This window comes from Fundulus heteroclitus, unplaced genomic scaffold, assembly GCF_011125445.2.
Source record: "Fundulus heteroclitus isolate FHET01 unplaced genomic scaffold, MU-UCD_Fhet_4.1 scaffold_38, whole genome shotgun sequence".
In the NCBI taxonomy this organism is placed as follows: domain Eukaryota; kingdom Metazoa; phylum Chordata; class Actinopteri; order Cyprinodontiformes; family Fundulidae; genus Fundulus; species Fundulus heteroclitus.
The window spans coordinates 555,557-568,650 of NW_023396792.1; the positions used below are offsets into that span (position 1 = coordinate 555,557).

The window sequence follows — 13,094 nt, forward strand, 5'->3', positions numbered from 1 at the left end:
TAAATGTAAGCCACAATGTATTTAAATATTACAATGATTTCTGAGAGGATGGAATTTTTCTGTCTACGCATTTTGATCAAGGATGTCTGTGACATAATATATCGACTATTTTAATTTACCAAAGAAGAGAGGGCCAAAACTAACTTTAATTGCTTAGTTTTTTGTTTTGGTTTTGACGTTTTTTGGGGGAGGGGAAGGGGGGTCAGAAAAAACCTAGCACCATTAATTGATATGGTCACTGCATGGACTGTTCAGTAAATCTAAAGCGATTTTCACTGAACATAACTTTTTACAACGTTCAAAAACAATCTAAAGAAAACAAATAGTGTGTACTGCATGCAAAATCACCAGGAAAGTTGTAGTGCTAAAGATCAATATTATTATTCAACATATAGTCACTGCAAAAATAATTATAAGCAGTAAGGTATTGTGTATCTCAGGATAATGTTTGAGTCTACAAATATTGTGCGATTATTGTGCATCACACAAAATAAACCATTTTACCATATCACTTTTATATTTTCCCTAGTTGATGTAAACAACTCAAAATGTACTAAAACATTTTGGTTCATCCAAAACTCACGTTGAACAAGGGCCAAAAAAGCTCCAGTCAGGATTTAGGTCAGCTGAGGAAATGGATCTTGTCCTTATTTTTCCATCTTTCTTCACAGGCTAGCTATGCAGTGGAGGACTTTGGAGATGTGGATGGAGCGTTTTCTTACTAAATATAGCTTTGGGAGTTGATGTCCAGTCCATCTTCAAAAAGAAAATGTCCAACTGTTGTATCTTAGATAACATGAGCCCATACTAATCCTTAGCCTCTACCGTGGTCCCATCTGATTGAAAGTAGAGCTCTATGCCTGTTACCTATCCATTACATTAAGCTGCTTTCATCTGAAAAATCTCTTTATAAAATATGTTTTGGCTAGGTGCTAACATTTAATCATATGTGCCCTATTCGGTGGTGGTCTGGTTTCAGCCATCCTTACCATGACCATGTCTCTAAACCCTGAGCACTTCAGGTAGGTTGAAGCTCTTAGATATAACAGCACTGCAAAGGAATGGGTTCTTGGCAGTTTCACATTTGATTCTTTTCTAATCTGTTCTTGTTGTTTATCCTCTTCATGTTTGTTGTTACCTTGTTGACTATTTGCAACAAAATGTTTGACAGTTCTCTGATCACGGATCATGGAGGCAATTTAGCAATTTCATGAGTGCTACATCCCTCTGAAACACTTTTTGTAATTTTCTACCTTTCTGAGCCAGTTGCATCCCAATTTTAGTCCATTTTGCCAAAAGTACCTGCCTGATGATTATACTTTATATAGTGAGTTGCTCTCCCTAGGCTACACCCTTACTGAGCGCAGAAAAACACACCACCTAGTCTGCTAAAATCGAATAAGCATTTAGTGTAAAGTTTGAAAATATACATAAATTTGCTGAGCTCACAGTTACAGCTTCATAGTTTATTTACTATGTGCAGTATAAAAAAACACATTGGAAAAGAGATGCAAGTAGCTCAAGTGCACGATTTGACATTTACACAGACAAAGGGACAAAAAACAAAGACAGTATAATCAATGAGAGGAGCTGGCGCAGTAAGCATATTATGTCTTTGGATGAACCAATATTTTTTATTCTTTAATAAAATTGTCTATACTGTGTTCTCTAGGTTAAAAAATTAATCATAAATTTATAATGTTATTAAACATTTAAGTGTGTGTGCAAGTAATGGTATGGGAGTTTTTGTGGCTATTAAATGTATGATGCAGTTTAAAGGATTAGCAAGCGATTTATTCTCTCATTGTTTGTATTAACAAAAAAAAAACACCAGTTGTTAGTTCACAGCAACACACACAATACCAAATACCCTCTTTAAGAGATTATGTTCCTGTTTAACAAGTTACAGTGAACTAAAAAAAAAGGGAACAATACTGTACACTGATTACAATATGTGCAAAGAAAACAAGAAGATAGCAAGTAAAAAAAAAAAAACCTGTAGCAAATAAAAGGAGACAGAGTACGTTTAAGACATATTTCATTACATACATAAAAAAACAAGTAAACATATATGTTTAAGGCAGTTTGCAGTCAGGGAAATCATCATGCAACATGCATGATCACGTCTGCACACTCTAGCTGTGTATAACAAGTTTTAATCCTGAGACTAAAGAGTTAGGGTTAGGGGTTAGATGTTCGATGCCATGAAAAATCATTTGATAAGAAAAATTAAATGCAGATGAACACAGAATTGATTATAAACAAAGAAATCTGACAATATGCAGAAGCATAAATCTACTTTACTTTGATGAATCTAAACTGCTTTGAAATCTGCTGACTATAAAATGCAAAAGCAGTTTAATCTTGCCTGGTGACTGAGTTTTCCAAAGAAATGTTAAATAGGCACACATTTTTTATGGCTATTTCTAGAATAATAAAGGCTATGAAAATATCAACCAATCTGAAGAGAAAGATGATAAACAAGCATACAACAACACTGCAAAGCGAAACAAAATCAGCGAGTTCATTACAAAGAAATGTGTCTTTATATCTACAACAAAAGTTTGCAAAAAGATAAATAGTGTAACTTGGAGCTGTTTTATACCAGAAACGTAATAATGTAATGTTGAAGCTATCTGACACATAATTGCTGAATTTGGTATACACACCAGAATACTAAAAAAGGTTTCAATAATATCTAAAGTGAATCTTGTAACTGCTCATTTTTACAGAAACACTACAATGTGAGATTTATTGTATGCACATTTTTCCATACACAGAGGACGCGGTAATTAAATGAAAAATCATCCATAAAAACAAAAATCTGTACAGCTCTGCAAACATTTCCTCATGTTTCATTTTTCTTTTTTTTTTGGCAACTATAAATGGTCCCGGAACAAACTGATAAATGTAAAAGTTAGGAGGCAAGTCTGGAGCTGCTGAACACTTAGAATAAAATCACAGCAGCACTGAATAGGAGGTACTTGGTTTTTCAATGCACTGTTTTTAAGACGTTTTCTCTAAACATAAAACACCCTAACATCATAGAAAACCAGAATCTTACAGCTCAGCCATAAATCAGAGATGGCGAACATTATATAGCTACGTCTTTGAAAGGAAAAACAGGGAATAAGCCTGTTTTACTTTGTGTTTCCGGTCTCATGTAATCAAATATTTATATAGTCTGAGTGTTTACTACATTTACAGCTTCACTGTGAAAATTTCCGATCACATTTCCATTAACAAATGAACATTACCTTCTTCAATAAATAAGTCCTTCATATTACATTGCAGAAGATAAAAATAACATTATAATCACATCTTTAGATGTATTTACATTTTAGTTTACATGTCTAAGATCACATCAAACTTCATCAACTCATGTAGGAGTTATTTGGTCACAGACTTGGAAAGATTTAAGGGCATATTTCAGGGAAATGAATAAGCTGCAGGTAAAAGGTGCATTCTCTTTTGATTTCTTTTCAGACCCCTTCCAAAGTTTTCTATGGCATAAAAAAAGTGTACTTAAACAAAATGTAAATTAATATCTTGCCTTACTATTCCCAATGCCTCCATGAGAGCATCCTAACTTACGAGCACCACTTAAAAAGTGATAAGGCCCACTTATATTTAAGGAAAAACAGTATTTCCTTCCATAAAATGGAAGTTGTTGCAAAAAAACTGTGAAATTAGTTTTTTTTTCTTGGTTTAGGTTGTTTGAAGGGTGTCATGCAGGTTATGAACACTCAGAGACTACTTCATGTTTGTCCGGTGTCAGGGAAGTTTCTGACTGAGGCTCTGTGATGAAGCTGGCGCTGAGCTGGAGCTTGAGCCTCTCCACTTCGTACTTGTGCAGGTACTCCTGGATCAGGTAACGTTCCCGTTTGATTCGTGCTTTCACATCCGATGGGACATCTGGTATCAGCCAAGCGACGAAGAACTTCACCACAAAGACCACATGCTGTAGAAGAAAACATGGTGGGTGGTAAAGACTTACATATTGCACACTTCCAGGATTTACTCCCAGGATATTGCTGTGTTTCCTCACCTCCATGATAATAATGAAGGCCATCTTGGCTGCCAGGATGTGCCAGAACTGCATGGTGTGGGTGTACTGCTTCTCATGGCCCGGAGGGTACCGATAGTCTCGATATCTACAAATACCAACAATCAGAGAGGCATTGCAGAACTATTAATGTTTACACTTAGAAAACATTAACTAAGTCTGCCCTGTTGAGCGCCATCAACCAATAGACTGCTTCTAAAAGTTAAAATAATCCTTTAACACATGGTTTCAATATTTTTATCAATAAAGAAAAACTAAAGTGTTGAACTGGAGCTCTGGCTCCATGTCTAGGGTCACTCCGAGTTTTGCTTGCAGGTCAAAAAAGATATTTATGTGTTTGATCTGATCAGAGCAGCTTGTTTGCTGTGTCCCGCTGATGGCCTTTTGACAAATCTTGCATGGGACTTTTGCTACTTATTTTCTTTTAACATCGGTTTCCATGTTATCACTCTTCAGTTGCATGCTTGTTGAGTGAACGACGCATTGTAGTCTTGATGTTCCAACCTGAGCTGTGGGTCTGTGCAGCTCCTCCAGAGGCAGTCCTCTTGACTGCTTCTCTGATTAAAGCTTTAATTCATAGGGCCTGTCAGCTGTGTCAGCCATGTCTTGCTAAGTTAGCCGTTGTGTCATATTCTTTAGGTTTTCGGATAATAGACTGAATAGCACTCAGTAAGATTTTCAAACCTTGGGATTTTGTCAGATATCCTAACCCAGCTTTAAGGTTCTTCACACATTTCTTGTTCTTCATGATGCTTTTTGTTCACAACTGTTTTCTAACACTTTCACTCCATTATTTAATTCTTAAAGAAATGGGAAAACGATGAATAATTTACCTTACACAACACAAGTACTTAGTGCTTGTCATCTACAACCAAAAAAAAAAAAAAGAAGAAAAAACAAAACAGTAAAATAAATGGAGGTTTGTGGTTTTGTTATAAGGTGGGGAACTATGTTTATAGGGTAAAAGTAATTCGCAAAAGAGTGGTTTTGTTTTACTATGGATTGTAAACATTAATGAAACAACATGTTCCTGCAGAAAGAAGCAGTGGAAAGCCTCCCCTCCAATAATTCAGGTTAAAGCTAAGCTGTGGAACCAATAAAATACAATATAACAAAAATACATTTTCCAGCTCTTTCGTCATAATGGATAAATGAACTGGAGAGAAGCAGGTGAACCAAATTTAGATTTTAAAACCCAAGATTCATCAAGGAAATGCATCAAGATCATTTTCTATTCTCCACCTAAAACAAAACACATGCGACTAATCATGATCTAGGGAAATATGCAAATCCACGCTTCATAAAGAAAGTAAACAAAGTGGACCTACTAAGACTATATCACAGTTTTAGGCCATCTTAAATTGTGCTGCCTGTGAAGCAGCACAAAAAACACTCTTTCTAAAGCGTTTAAAGATGCAATACCTGCAGGTGGAGGTGGAGTTATCATGCCAGTAGTCCTCAGGCATGTTGTCTGGATGTATCTGTGAAATGCTGTATACTGACAGGCTGTTATTGATATAGCCGCTCATGCTGGCGTCTTTACTGTAGGCGTACAGGTATACCATACGAGGGATCATATCTGACGTAAAGGCCATGATAAAAGCCTGTAAAAAAATAATTAATTCATTAATTTACTTAATAGGTGATGCTTAAAACTGCTAAAAAAAAAAACAATGCAGGAAAATGTAGAAACATGACAAACTCACGTTGGTGACAACAGACAAAATGGCCACTGCATTGAGGATCTCCTGCCAGGCTCCGATGTTGCGGGCCTTGGATGCCACCGGTCGCCTGAACTGGGTGGTGAACTTCCAGGCGTCCACCCTGATTTCAAGGATGTTGTTGCACAGAGCGAGGAGAGGGGCCAACGGGAAGGAGGCCACGAACAGAGTGATGAAGCCAAACTGGATCACTTGAAAGACGTGAAGAGAGGCCATTAAAAATAAATAAATAAGATAAGATAGGCTTTATTGATCTAACATTGGAGACATTCACAAATAAAGCAATATTTAAACAAAAGGCAGAAACGGGAGTTCTTTTCAAGTGGTATCCCTTTTGGATGCCGTGTATCCTGTTTGTATATTTGTGTCTCACCCATCTCCAGGTACTCGTAGAAAAGGCCAATCTGGCTGAAGTTCAGCAGGACGTAGTCCTGCTCCCAGCGACTGTAATGGTTGACTGGATTGTGTCGTCCTTTTCTGCTGCTCCACCAGTTGCGCATCAACCTGTCAACGAGCCGTGAAGAGAAATTATGTGTTGAGTCCAAGCTCAGTCTGCAATTACATTAGAAATTTAGAGGATGGAGAGACATAATTCTAATAATTTAAGTTCTTCTTCTCCATACCCCTTTTTTATACATATTCACTAATTAAGGTGATGCATTTGCGTTAAAAAACTTCTGGATCTGTATTTACATCACATGATTCTAACCAAATATAATAGGGTGGACCTATTTACACTGAGGAATATGTAATTATAACTTTGCTTTGGTGGACTGTTCGAAATAGAATGAACAAATAGATATTAAAAAGCTGGATTTGTGTATATTTTGACCTTTGCTTAGCCTTGGAATATTTTTTCTGAAAAAGAAAATCTTTTTGTTATCAAGCTCTGGTTTGGTTTTTCTTTAAACATATCTTATCAAGTAAAATATTATTTTTACAATAGTACCAGTAAACAATTTCACTTGATTCTGGTTAATTTCCTATTAAGTCTTACATTTGGATGCCGATTGTCTCAGTATGTCACAGAGTGTTGAGAGACTCTATACCTTCTGTTTAAGGTCAATATATTTTTTAGGAGTTGATGAATAAAGGCTTTTAGCCCTTCTTGTTCAATAAGTTTTACCTTGGACAGTTTCCCTTGTGAATGTTGAAACTGTTAAATGTGTCCATTATTTTTTTCCTTACATGAATTTTGTACATGAAAGACAGAAAATGTGAATGACGCTGACAAACTGTAAGAGCTGATGGACTCACGGCAGCAGCGCCTCCTGAATGTTCCCCCACAGCTGTTTCCCAGCCATGACGATGACCAGCTGCGTGGTCAGCTCTATCAGACAGCCACCAGGATCACACTAGGACAAGGAGCATCTTTATTCCATACGAAACCAAGAAGGCACTTGATGAGAAGCTCCGCAGTGAGCCAAGAGACTCACCTCTTCGTTCCTCAGTTTGGTCATATTTCCGAACATGTAGGAGTACTTGCCAGGATAACCCACAAATTTCCCCTTGAAGAAGGCCACGTAGAAGCAGGACGAGTAGTAGTTGACAAACTGGAACAGAAACATCTTTATCGTCAAGCGGTTCTCATACTCCAGGTGAGTTTTGGGGATTTCTGCGGAGAAGCAAATGACAAACTCAGCAAAAACTAAAATAAAAATAGGTCTGCCATGATGAATTCTGCGTGAAACTGGTTTAATCTCTTTACCCATATCAGTGATCCAGATGGCCACTCTTTCGTATAAGAAGTTCAGGATCATGATGATGACAAAATTGATGCAGGAAGCGGTGACAGATGTCGCGAGCTGCGGCGTGATGAATCGCCCCACCAGCTGGATCTTCCTCATTGGATCCTTAATGATGCTTGCAAAGGCGGCATATACAGCCAGCCTGTAGGCTATCACCCCAATGATACAGGCCACAATCAAAGAAACCTACGACGAGCAACAAGCATCGTGTAAAAAAGCTGAGGGGATGTGGCAACCTGGACTGGATGGGGATGGGGATTTTTTTTTTTACTTACCCAGAGTATGACAGTGGTTCCAGAGAAAATGAAACGTGCACACTTGCTCGTGACAGGAAGATATGGCTCCATTTCCTAAAAAAAAATTGATAATTTTAGCACATTTCCCTCTGAGTATTTTTTTGTTGAAAATACATCTAAACAATGTCTTGGCTAAAAAGATGTTTGGGTGTATCACATTTCCCCCCTATTGATGTCATTATTGCAATGTTTCAACAACAAAAACTTATTTAAATACGTTTTTAACACCACATACAGCTGTTTTTGAGTTTCAGTTTATGCATTTTGGCTTTTCTGCACGATTTACACACTTTGTTTTGCAAATCAGACACATTTTTAAGTTTAGGTGGTGGTCTAAACACCCTAGCTCTTGAGACATATATACATCTAATCACATCTATGCATAGACATATTATGGACTCATTTCTAAATGTTGCGTTTAAATGTTGTTGTTTTTCTCTTAATGCCTGTCAATATTGGATAAAATAAGTCTACATTTAGACTTCAAGTAAACATTTAAAACTAACATAAAAAAATGTGTTAAATTTAAACCAAATATCCACCAAATTTAGCCTAGTCGTCCACAAATCATTTAGAGTTCAGACATTTTCTTATCAAAATAATACTGTAATTTTTTTTAAATTATGCCATTATATTTATGTTTGCAAAAAGCAGGCTGATTTATTTATTTGTTGTGCTTGAGGTTGAGGTATAAAACACCTGAGTGATCTTGTTCTTTCTCCGGTTTGTGCATTTGATCTCAAACTCCGGGCGGATTTGAAGCTGCTGCTGCTCCTCCTCAAAATCCACCAGATCCCATTCGTACTCGAGCCGGGCCTGACGCCGCTTCCAGAACTCCAAGAACAGAGTTACTGTCCAAGCATTTCAAATGAAAACACATCGTTAGTAAAATATGAAAAAAAAGAAAAGGCAAAATTAGTCTGTATGTACATTTGTGTATTTTTATTCTGCTGTAGTTTTAGGCCACTGTAAAAATATAGAAATTGTGTTGGATTTCAGCCGACACGAGGTCCTTGGCGATCTGTCCTGCTGCTGATAGTTAACATCATAATTGTCCTGGCATGCTTTGCTGGAGCAGTTTAGTTAAAGGGTAATCCTTTAGTGAGAAGAGGCTCAAACTGGGGGGTAATTTGATTGGATTTCCTGACACTCACCCCAAATCCCCATAAATATGGCGAAGAATACTGTTCCCTCATTGTCAAACAGATGGGATTGCTGGAAGACAGAATGATAAAAATTATCCATAGAGAAGCAGAGATGTTTGGCACAATTACTGAGACATACTGGCTACTCAGCAGGTCATTGGTGATCTGACCAAGACACTGTTTGCTGTTCTCAATCTAATCCTAGTTTTTAAACTCATTTGATAAGACATTGTTTATTGGCAAAGTCAATTACAGCAACAGAAAAACATTAAGCAGCTTAACTTGAGCTGATGATAGCCTAAAGACAACATATCAAATCTTCAGCTTCAGCCATGCAACAATTTCTCTTTGACAAATATGTTCCACTTTCAAAATGATGTCTTCACACCTTTTTCTGTTTTAAATCAGACAATTTCCAAACTTCTTCATTGGAGATGTTTTATTTTATTTATCCAGTTTGATTCATGGGTAAATTTAGACAATATTGATCAGCTGAATATTATATTTGTATTTAACACAATATTAAAAACTATAAACAGTTTTTCCTTTGCCTATGTGTTTGAATACGACAAAGAAAAAGGATTACCCAGGACGAGAGACATGTGGAGTTGAGCGTCCAGAAAGGACACTTTTTGTCACAGAGAGGGCACATTACTATGCTGCCGCCGATGTTTTGATCGCAGATTTCTTTGCTAAACACAGAAAGATAAAACATTGTAGCCTCTGTACATATATATAAAAGTAAAATTGGCTGACTAAACAATTTAAATCAATGCTGTGTGCTGCAAAACCTCACATGGGGATACTTGCTAGTTAAACTGAAGCCATGCATAAACATTTATTGTAGAAGGTTAACGGGATATGAAATAACATTACTGACCCACACTGAGTGATGGCATGAATGTTACCAAATATCAATGATGTTGAAGCAGGGCTCTGCAAATACTAACATTTTTCTTTCAGTCTCAAATTTGGCTCTAGCTTACAACAAAAAAAAAAAAACAATGCAAATGACAACAAAACAGTTTTAGCAGCATTATTTCTAACATTCCAGTTTGCAAATACACTATTACTTTGTTTCTGAAGTAGAACAAATTCAAAGATTTTGAAAAGCTGGTCAACAATCACCTGAAACAATTGTGATTTTGATACGGACCAAAATAACAGTGAAGGTGATTCAGGTGAAAAGGTAAAACAAATGACCACATATCTTCTGTTCCCAAGTTATTTACTTGTTATTTACTAAAACATCATAAAGGTAAGTAGAGATGCAATACAAAATATAAGAGGAGTGTGGAGAAAAGACCCATAAAGAAAAAACAATCCAACCACGCATTGACTAAGCAGTGATGGAAACCTGTAGATCTAAAACATTGATCCAAAATCAACTGTTGTAAAATCTATCTATCTGTCTATATCCGTAAAGGGTCATAGGGTGGCTGGTGCCTATCTCCAGCAGTCACTAGGCAAGAGGCAGGGTACATCTTGGACAGGTCACCAGTTCATCACAGAGACACACAGAACAAACAACCATGCATACACTCACGCCTAAGAGCAACTTATAGTCACCTTCCTGCTGCAAGCTAACAGCGCTACCAACTGTGCCACCATGCATCCAGAGATCTAATGCAACAAGCTTTTTATAAATAAAAAGCACACATGCAGTGCGGCTAAATAGTCTGTTTTCCATTGCATCAAGGAAGGTTAATAAATAAAAACTGTTTAATAAATGCAATCTCACATACATATAAAAGAAAACATAAAACTGAAAAATGTTTATGCTCACTGTCAGAATCAAGACCTTATATTGAGTAATCTGTGTTATATTTGTTTCAAGGGATCTAGGGCCAATAGTTTTGAGAAACAAAACATGTATAAAGGATGATCCAGAGTTTCTAATGCCGAAGAATGTGATAAAAACTTAAGCTCCCTTTATGAAAGTACTTTTTGGTCACTTGACACATTTACGTAAGAACCGCTCTATTGCTGTCGATTGGTGAGATTAATGACCGGTGTTTTAAAGTAATTTTCTATATTTTACTTACCGTCTAGCATCACAAAGCTACATATCTTCAATTAAAAACACCCATCATCAGCAAAGCATCCTAGTTATTTTGACTTATCGTTAAGTTTAATCAATTGTCTTATTTAAATAAATAAAACACTGTTCCAAATGAGGGTTCGACCTTAACCAGTGCAACTAAAAATTATTTGGAGATATTTTTACATCTTAAAGATCAAAAATACCCAGAGAGATAAACTCATATGCAATAGTTTAGTACAAAGATGTGAAAAAAGGTTGTTTACAGATACACCATGGATAATGAGAGGCATTCTGTATAAAGTCAGGGGAGCAAATTGGCAAAGGGGCAGTTTTTTTCCCCAGAGGCAGACAGATATAAACCACGTTCTGTCTGCTCTTCCATGAGAGTATTTACCTTGATTTGTTGTCTCCATAGCTGAGCAATCCATAGATGAAGCATATAACACCCATGACAGCTGCCAAGAACAGCATCTCAGTGTAGAAGCCCAGCCACGCAAAGTAGATCCCGATCTTTTCTCCATAATACTTCCTGCAAGAAACAAGGAAATATATACGTATATACATAAAAAGTATACATATGTAAAATCAGGTGTGAATGTTGTAAAAATTGCTGCCTGGTTACCTGATGAGGTTCAAAGGCTGTTCTTTGTAAAAGCAGAGAAACCCCGCCCAGTGACTGTACAGGTTGAAGCGCTCACTCTCACACTTTGTATTTTTTTTCCAGTATCGACACTGCAAACCAGATGCACATCAAAACTTAACTCTAATGATCTTCTGTTAAAATAATGAGAGAACCTTTACACTGCATTCATAAACCCAATGTTTTTTTTTTTTCCCTGGTTTGCTGCTATGTGCAATAGATCAAACATAACAACACTTGCATTGAGTTGAGGTGTAACATAGCTGTACACATTCTTAAATTAGTATTCATCTTATTCTTCTGATCATTTTTATTTATAATTGAATCTAAAGAATCAGATTAAGTTACATTAAATCGGACTGAATGTAAATGAAGTTCAGCAGTCCAAGCTGGATATTTCTGACTTCTCAGGAAGGACCAAAAGGACTGCATATTCTTAAAATCTTATAGGAGAACGTGTCATGGTCTGATAAAACTAAACTAGATGATTTGAGTCACAATTTCTCAAAATAAATTTATTTTGAGGAAAAACAACAAAGAGCACCTTGACCACAATGAAACACAGCAGTGGCCGCTTTGTGAATCTGGGGTTACTTTCTTCAGATGTAACAGGAGTTTTTGTTAAGATGGATGAGAATTTGAACAATTTCAAATAACCATCAGTCTTGAGCCAAAACCTTCAGGTGTCTGCTACAACGCTGAAGATGAGGTGAGGTTTTGTTTTACAGCTTCACAGTTAGTCTGAGCTTCCATCAAAATCAATCGAGATTCACTTCATTAAAGGGAAATTCAACTTTTGGAATGGAATACCAGAAAAACATCTGAAAGAAAACAACCCAGAAAATAACTGTTCAGCATCTGGAAGCTGCTGCCTTACGTCATGAAGGGGGAAGGCTGCGGTGTAGGTGCCATTGCTGAGTAATCGCTTGATGCCCGTCTTCTCTCTTTCCATCCGACCCTCACTGTAGTACGGAACACGAGCCAGGATATAAAACACCTCATCGCAAGGAAGATATTTTAAGAAAGGTTAGACATTTTCACAACATGCTTAAACACACAGACATCCCCACCCAATCTCCCAGCGTTAACAATCAGATCACCAAAAATCAACAGGATTCTTATATATTTACAATTCTGTTCCTGGTGGATGGAGGGAAGAAAGTCTCTTTGTCGTTGATGAGGAAGAAGTCCACCTTATTCTTGTCGAAGGGGTAGGTGAAGTAGTCCGTCTGCGGGTGCATGATGTGGTCAGGCAGGCGGAAAGGGCAGGACAGCCAGTTCAGATGGACGTCCTGACCGTGCTGCATGTCGCTCTCTTTGAAGGGAACTTTGATGTTCAGGACATCAGCGTAGGTGGCGAGCACATCCCATGGAGCGTGGATCTTTAAGAAGTATGTCTTTTGGTCTTTGGACTCCTAATAGGGGGATAATTTC

General features: G+C 37.1%; 1 protein-coding gene across 2 annotated transcripts in view; it reads right to left on the bottom strand.

Annotated features, from left to right (window-relative positions):
• Positions 1 to 1,445: 1,445 nt before the first annotated feature.
• The window catches only part of ano5b (anoctamin 5b), a 31,177-nt gene continuing 19,528 nt past the window's right edge, over positions 1,446 to 13,094 (bottom strand). For both annotated transcript variants that reach the window (XM_012850731.3, XM_012850730.3), the window contains 16 exons: positions 12,791 to 13,075; positions 12,538 to 12,657; positions 11,643 to 11,752; positions 11,415 to 11,549; positions 9,563 to 9,668; positions 8,986 to 9,046; positions 8,531 to 8,682; positions 7,811 to 7,885; positions 7,496 to 7,721; positions 7,224 to 7,402; positions 7,045 to 7,142; positions 6,161 to 6,291; positions 5,773 to 5,978; positions 5,489 to 5,670; positions 4,049 to 4,154; positions 1,446 to 3,961 (listed from right to left, as the gene is read on the bottom strand). In XM_012850731.3, coding sequence (XP_012706185.1) covers positions 3,737 to 3,961; positions 4,049 to 4,154; positions 5,489 to 5,670; positions 5,773 to 5,978; positions 6,161 to 6,291; positions 7,045 to 7,142; positions 7,224 to 7,402; positions 7,496 to 7,721; positions 7,811 to 7,885; positions 8,531 to 8,682; positions 8,986 to 9,046; positions 9,563 to 9,668; positions 11,415 to 11,549; positions 11,643 to 11,752; positions 12,538 to 12,657; positions 12,791 to 13,075 — 2,397 coding nt within the window. In that variant the 3' untranslated portion in view covers positions 1,446 to 3,736. The remainder of the gene's footprint in view (positions 3,962 to 4,048; positions 4,155 to 5,488; positions 5,671 to 5,772; positions 5,979 to 6,160; positions 6,292 to 7,044; positions 7,143 to 7,223; positions 7,403 to 7,495; positions 7,722 to 7,810; positions 7,886 to 8,530; positions 8,683 to 8,985; positions 9,047 to 9,562; positions 9,669 to 11,414; positions 11,550 to 11,642; positions 11,753 to 12,537; positions 12,658 to 12,790; positions 13,076 to 13,094) is intronic.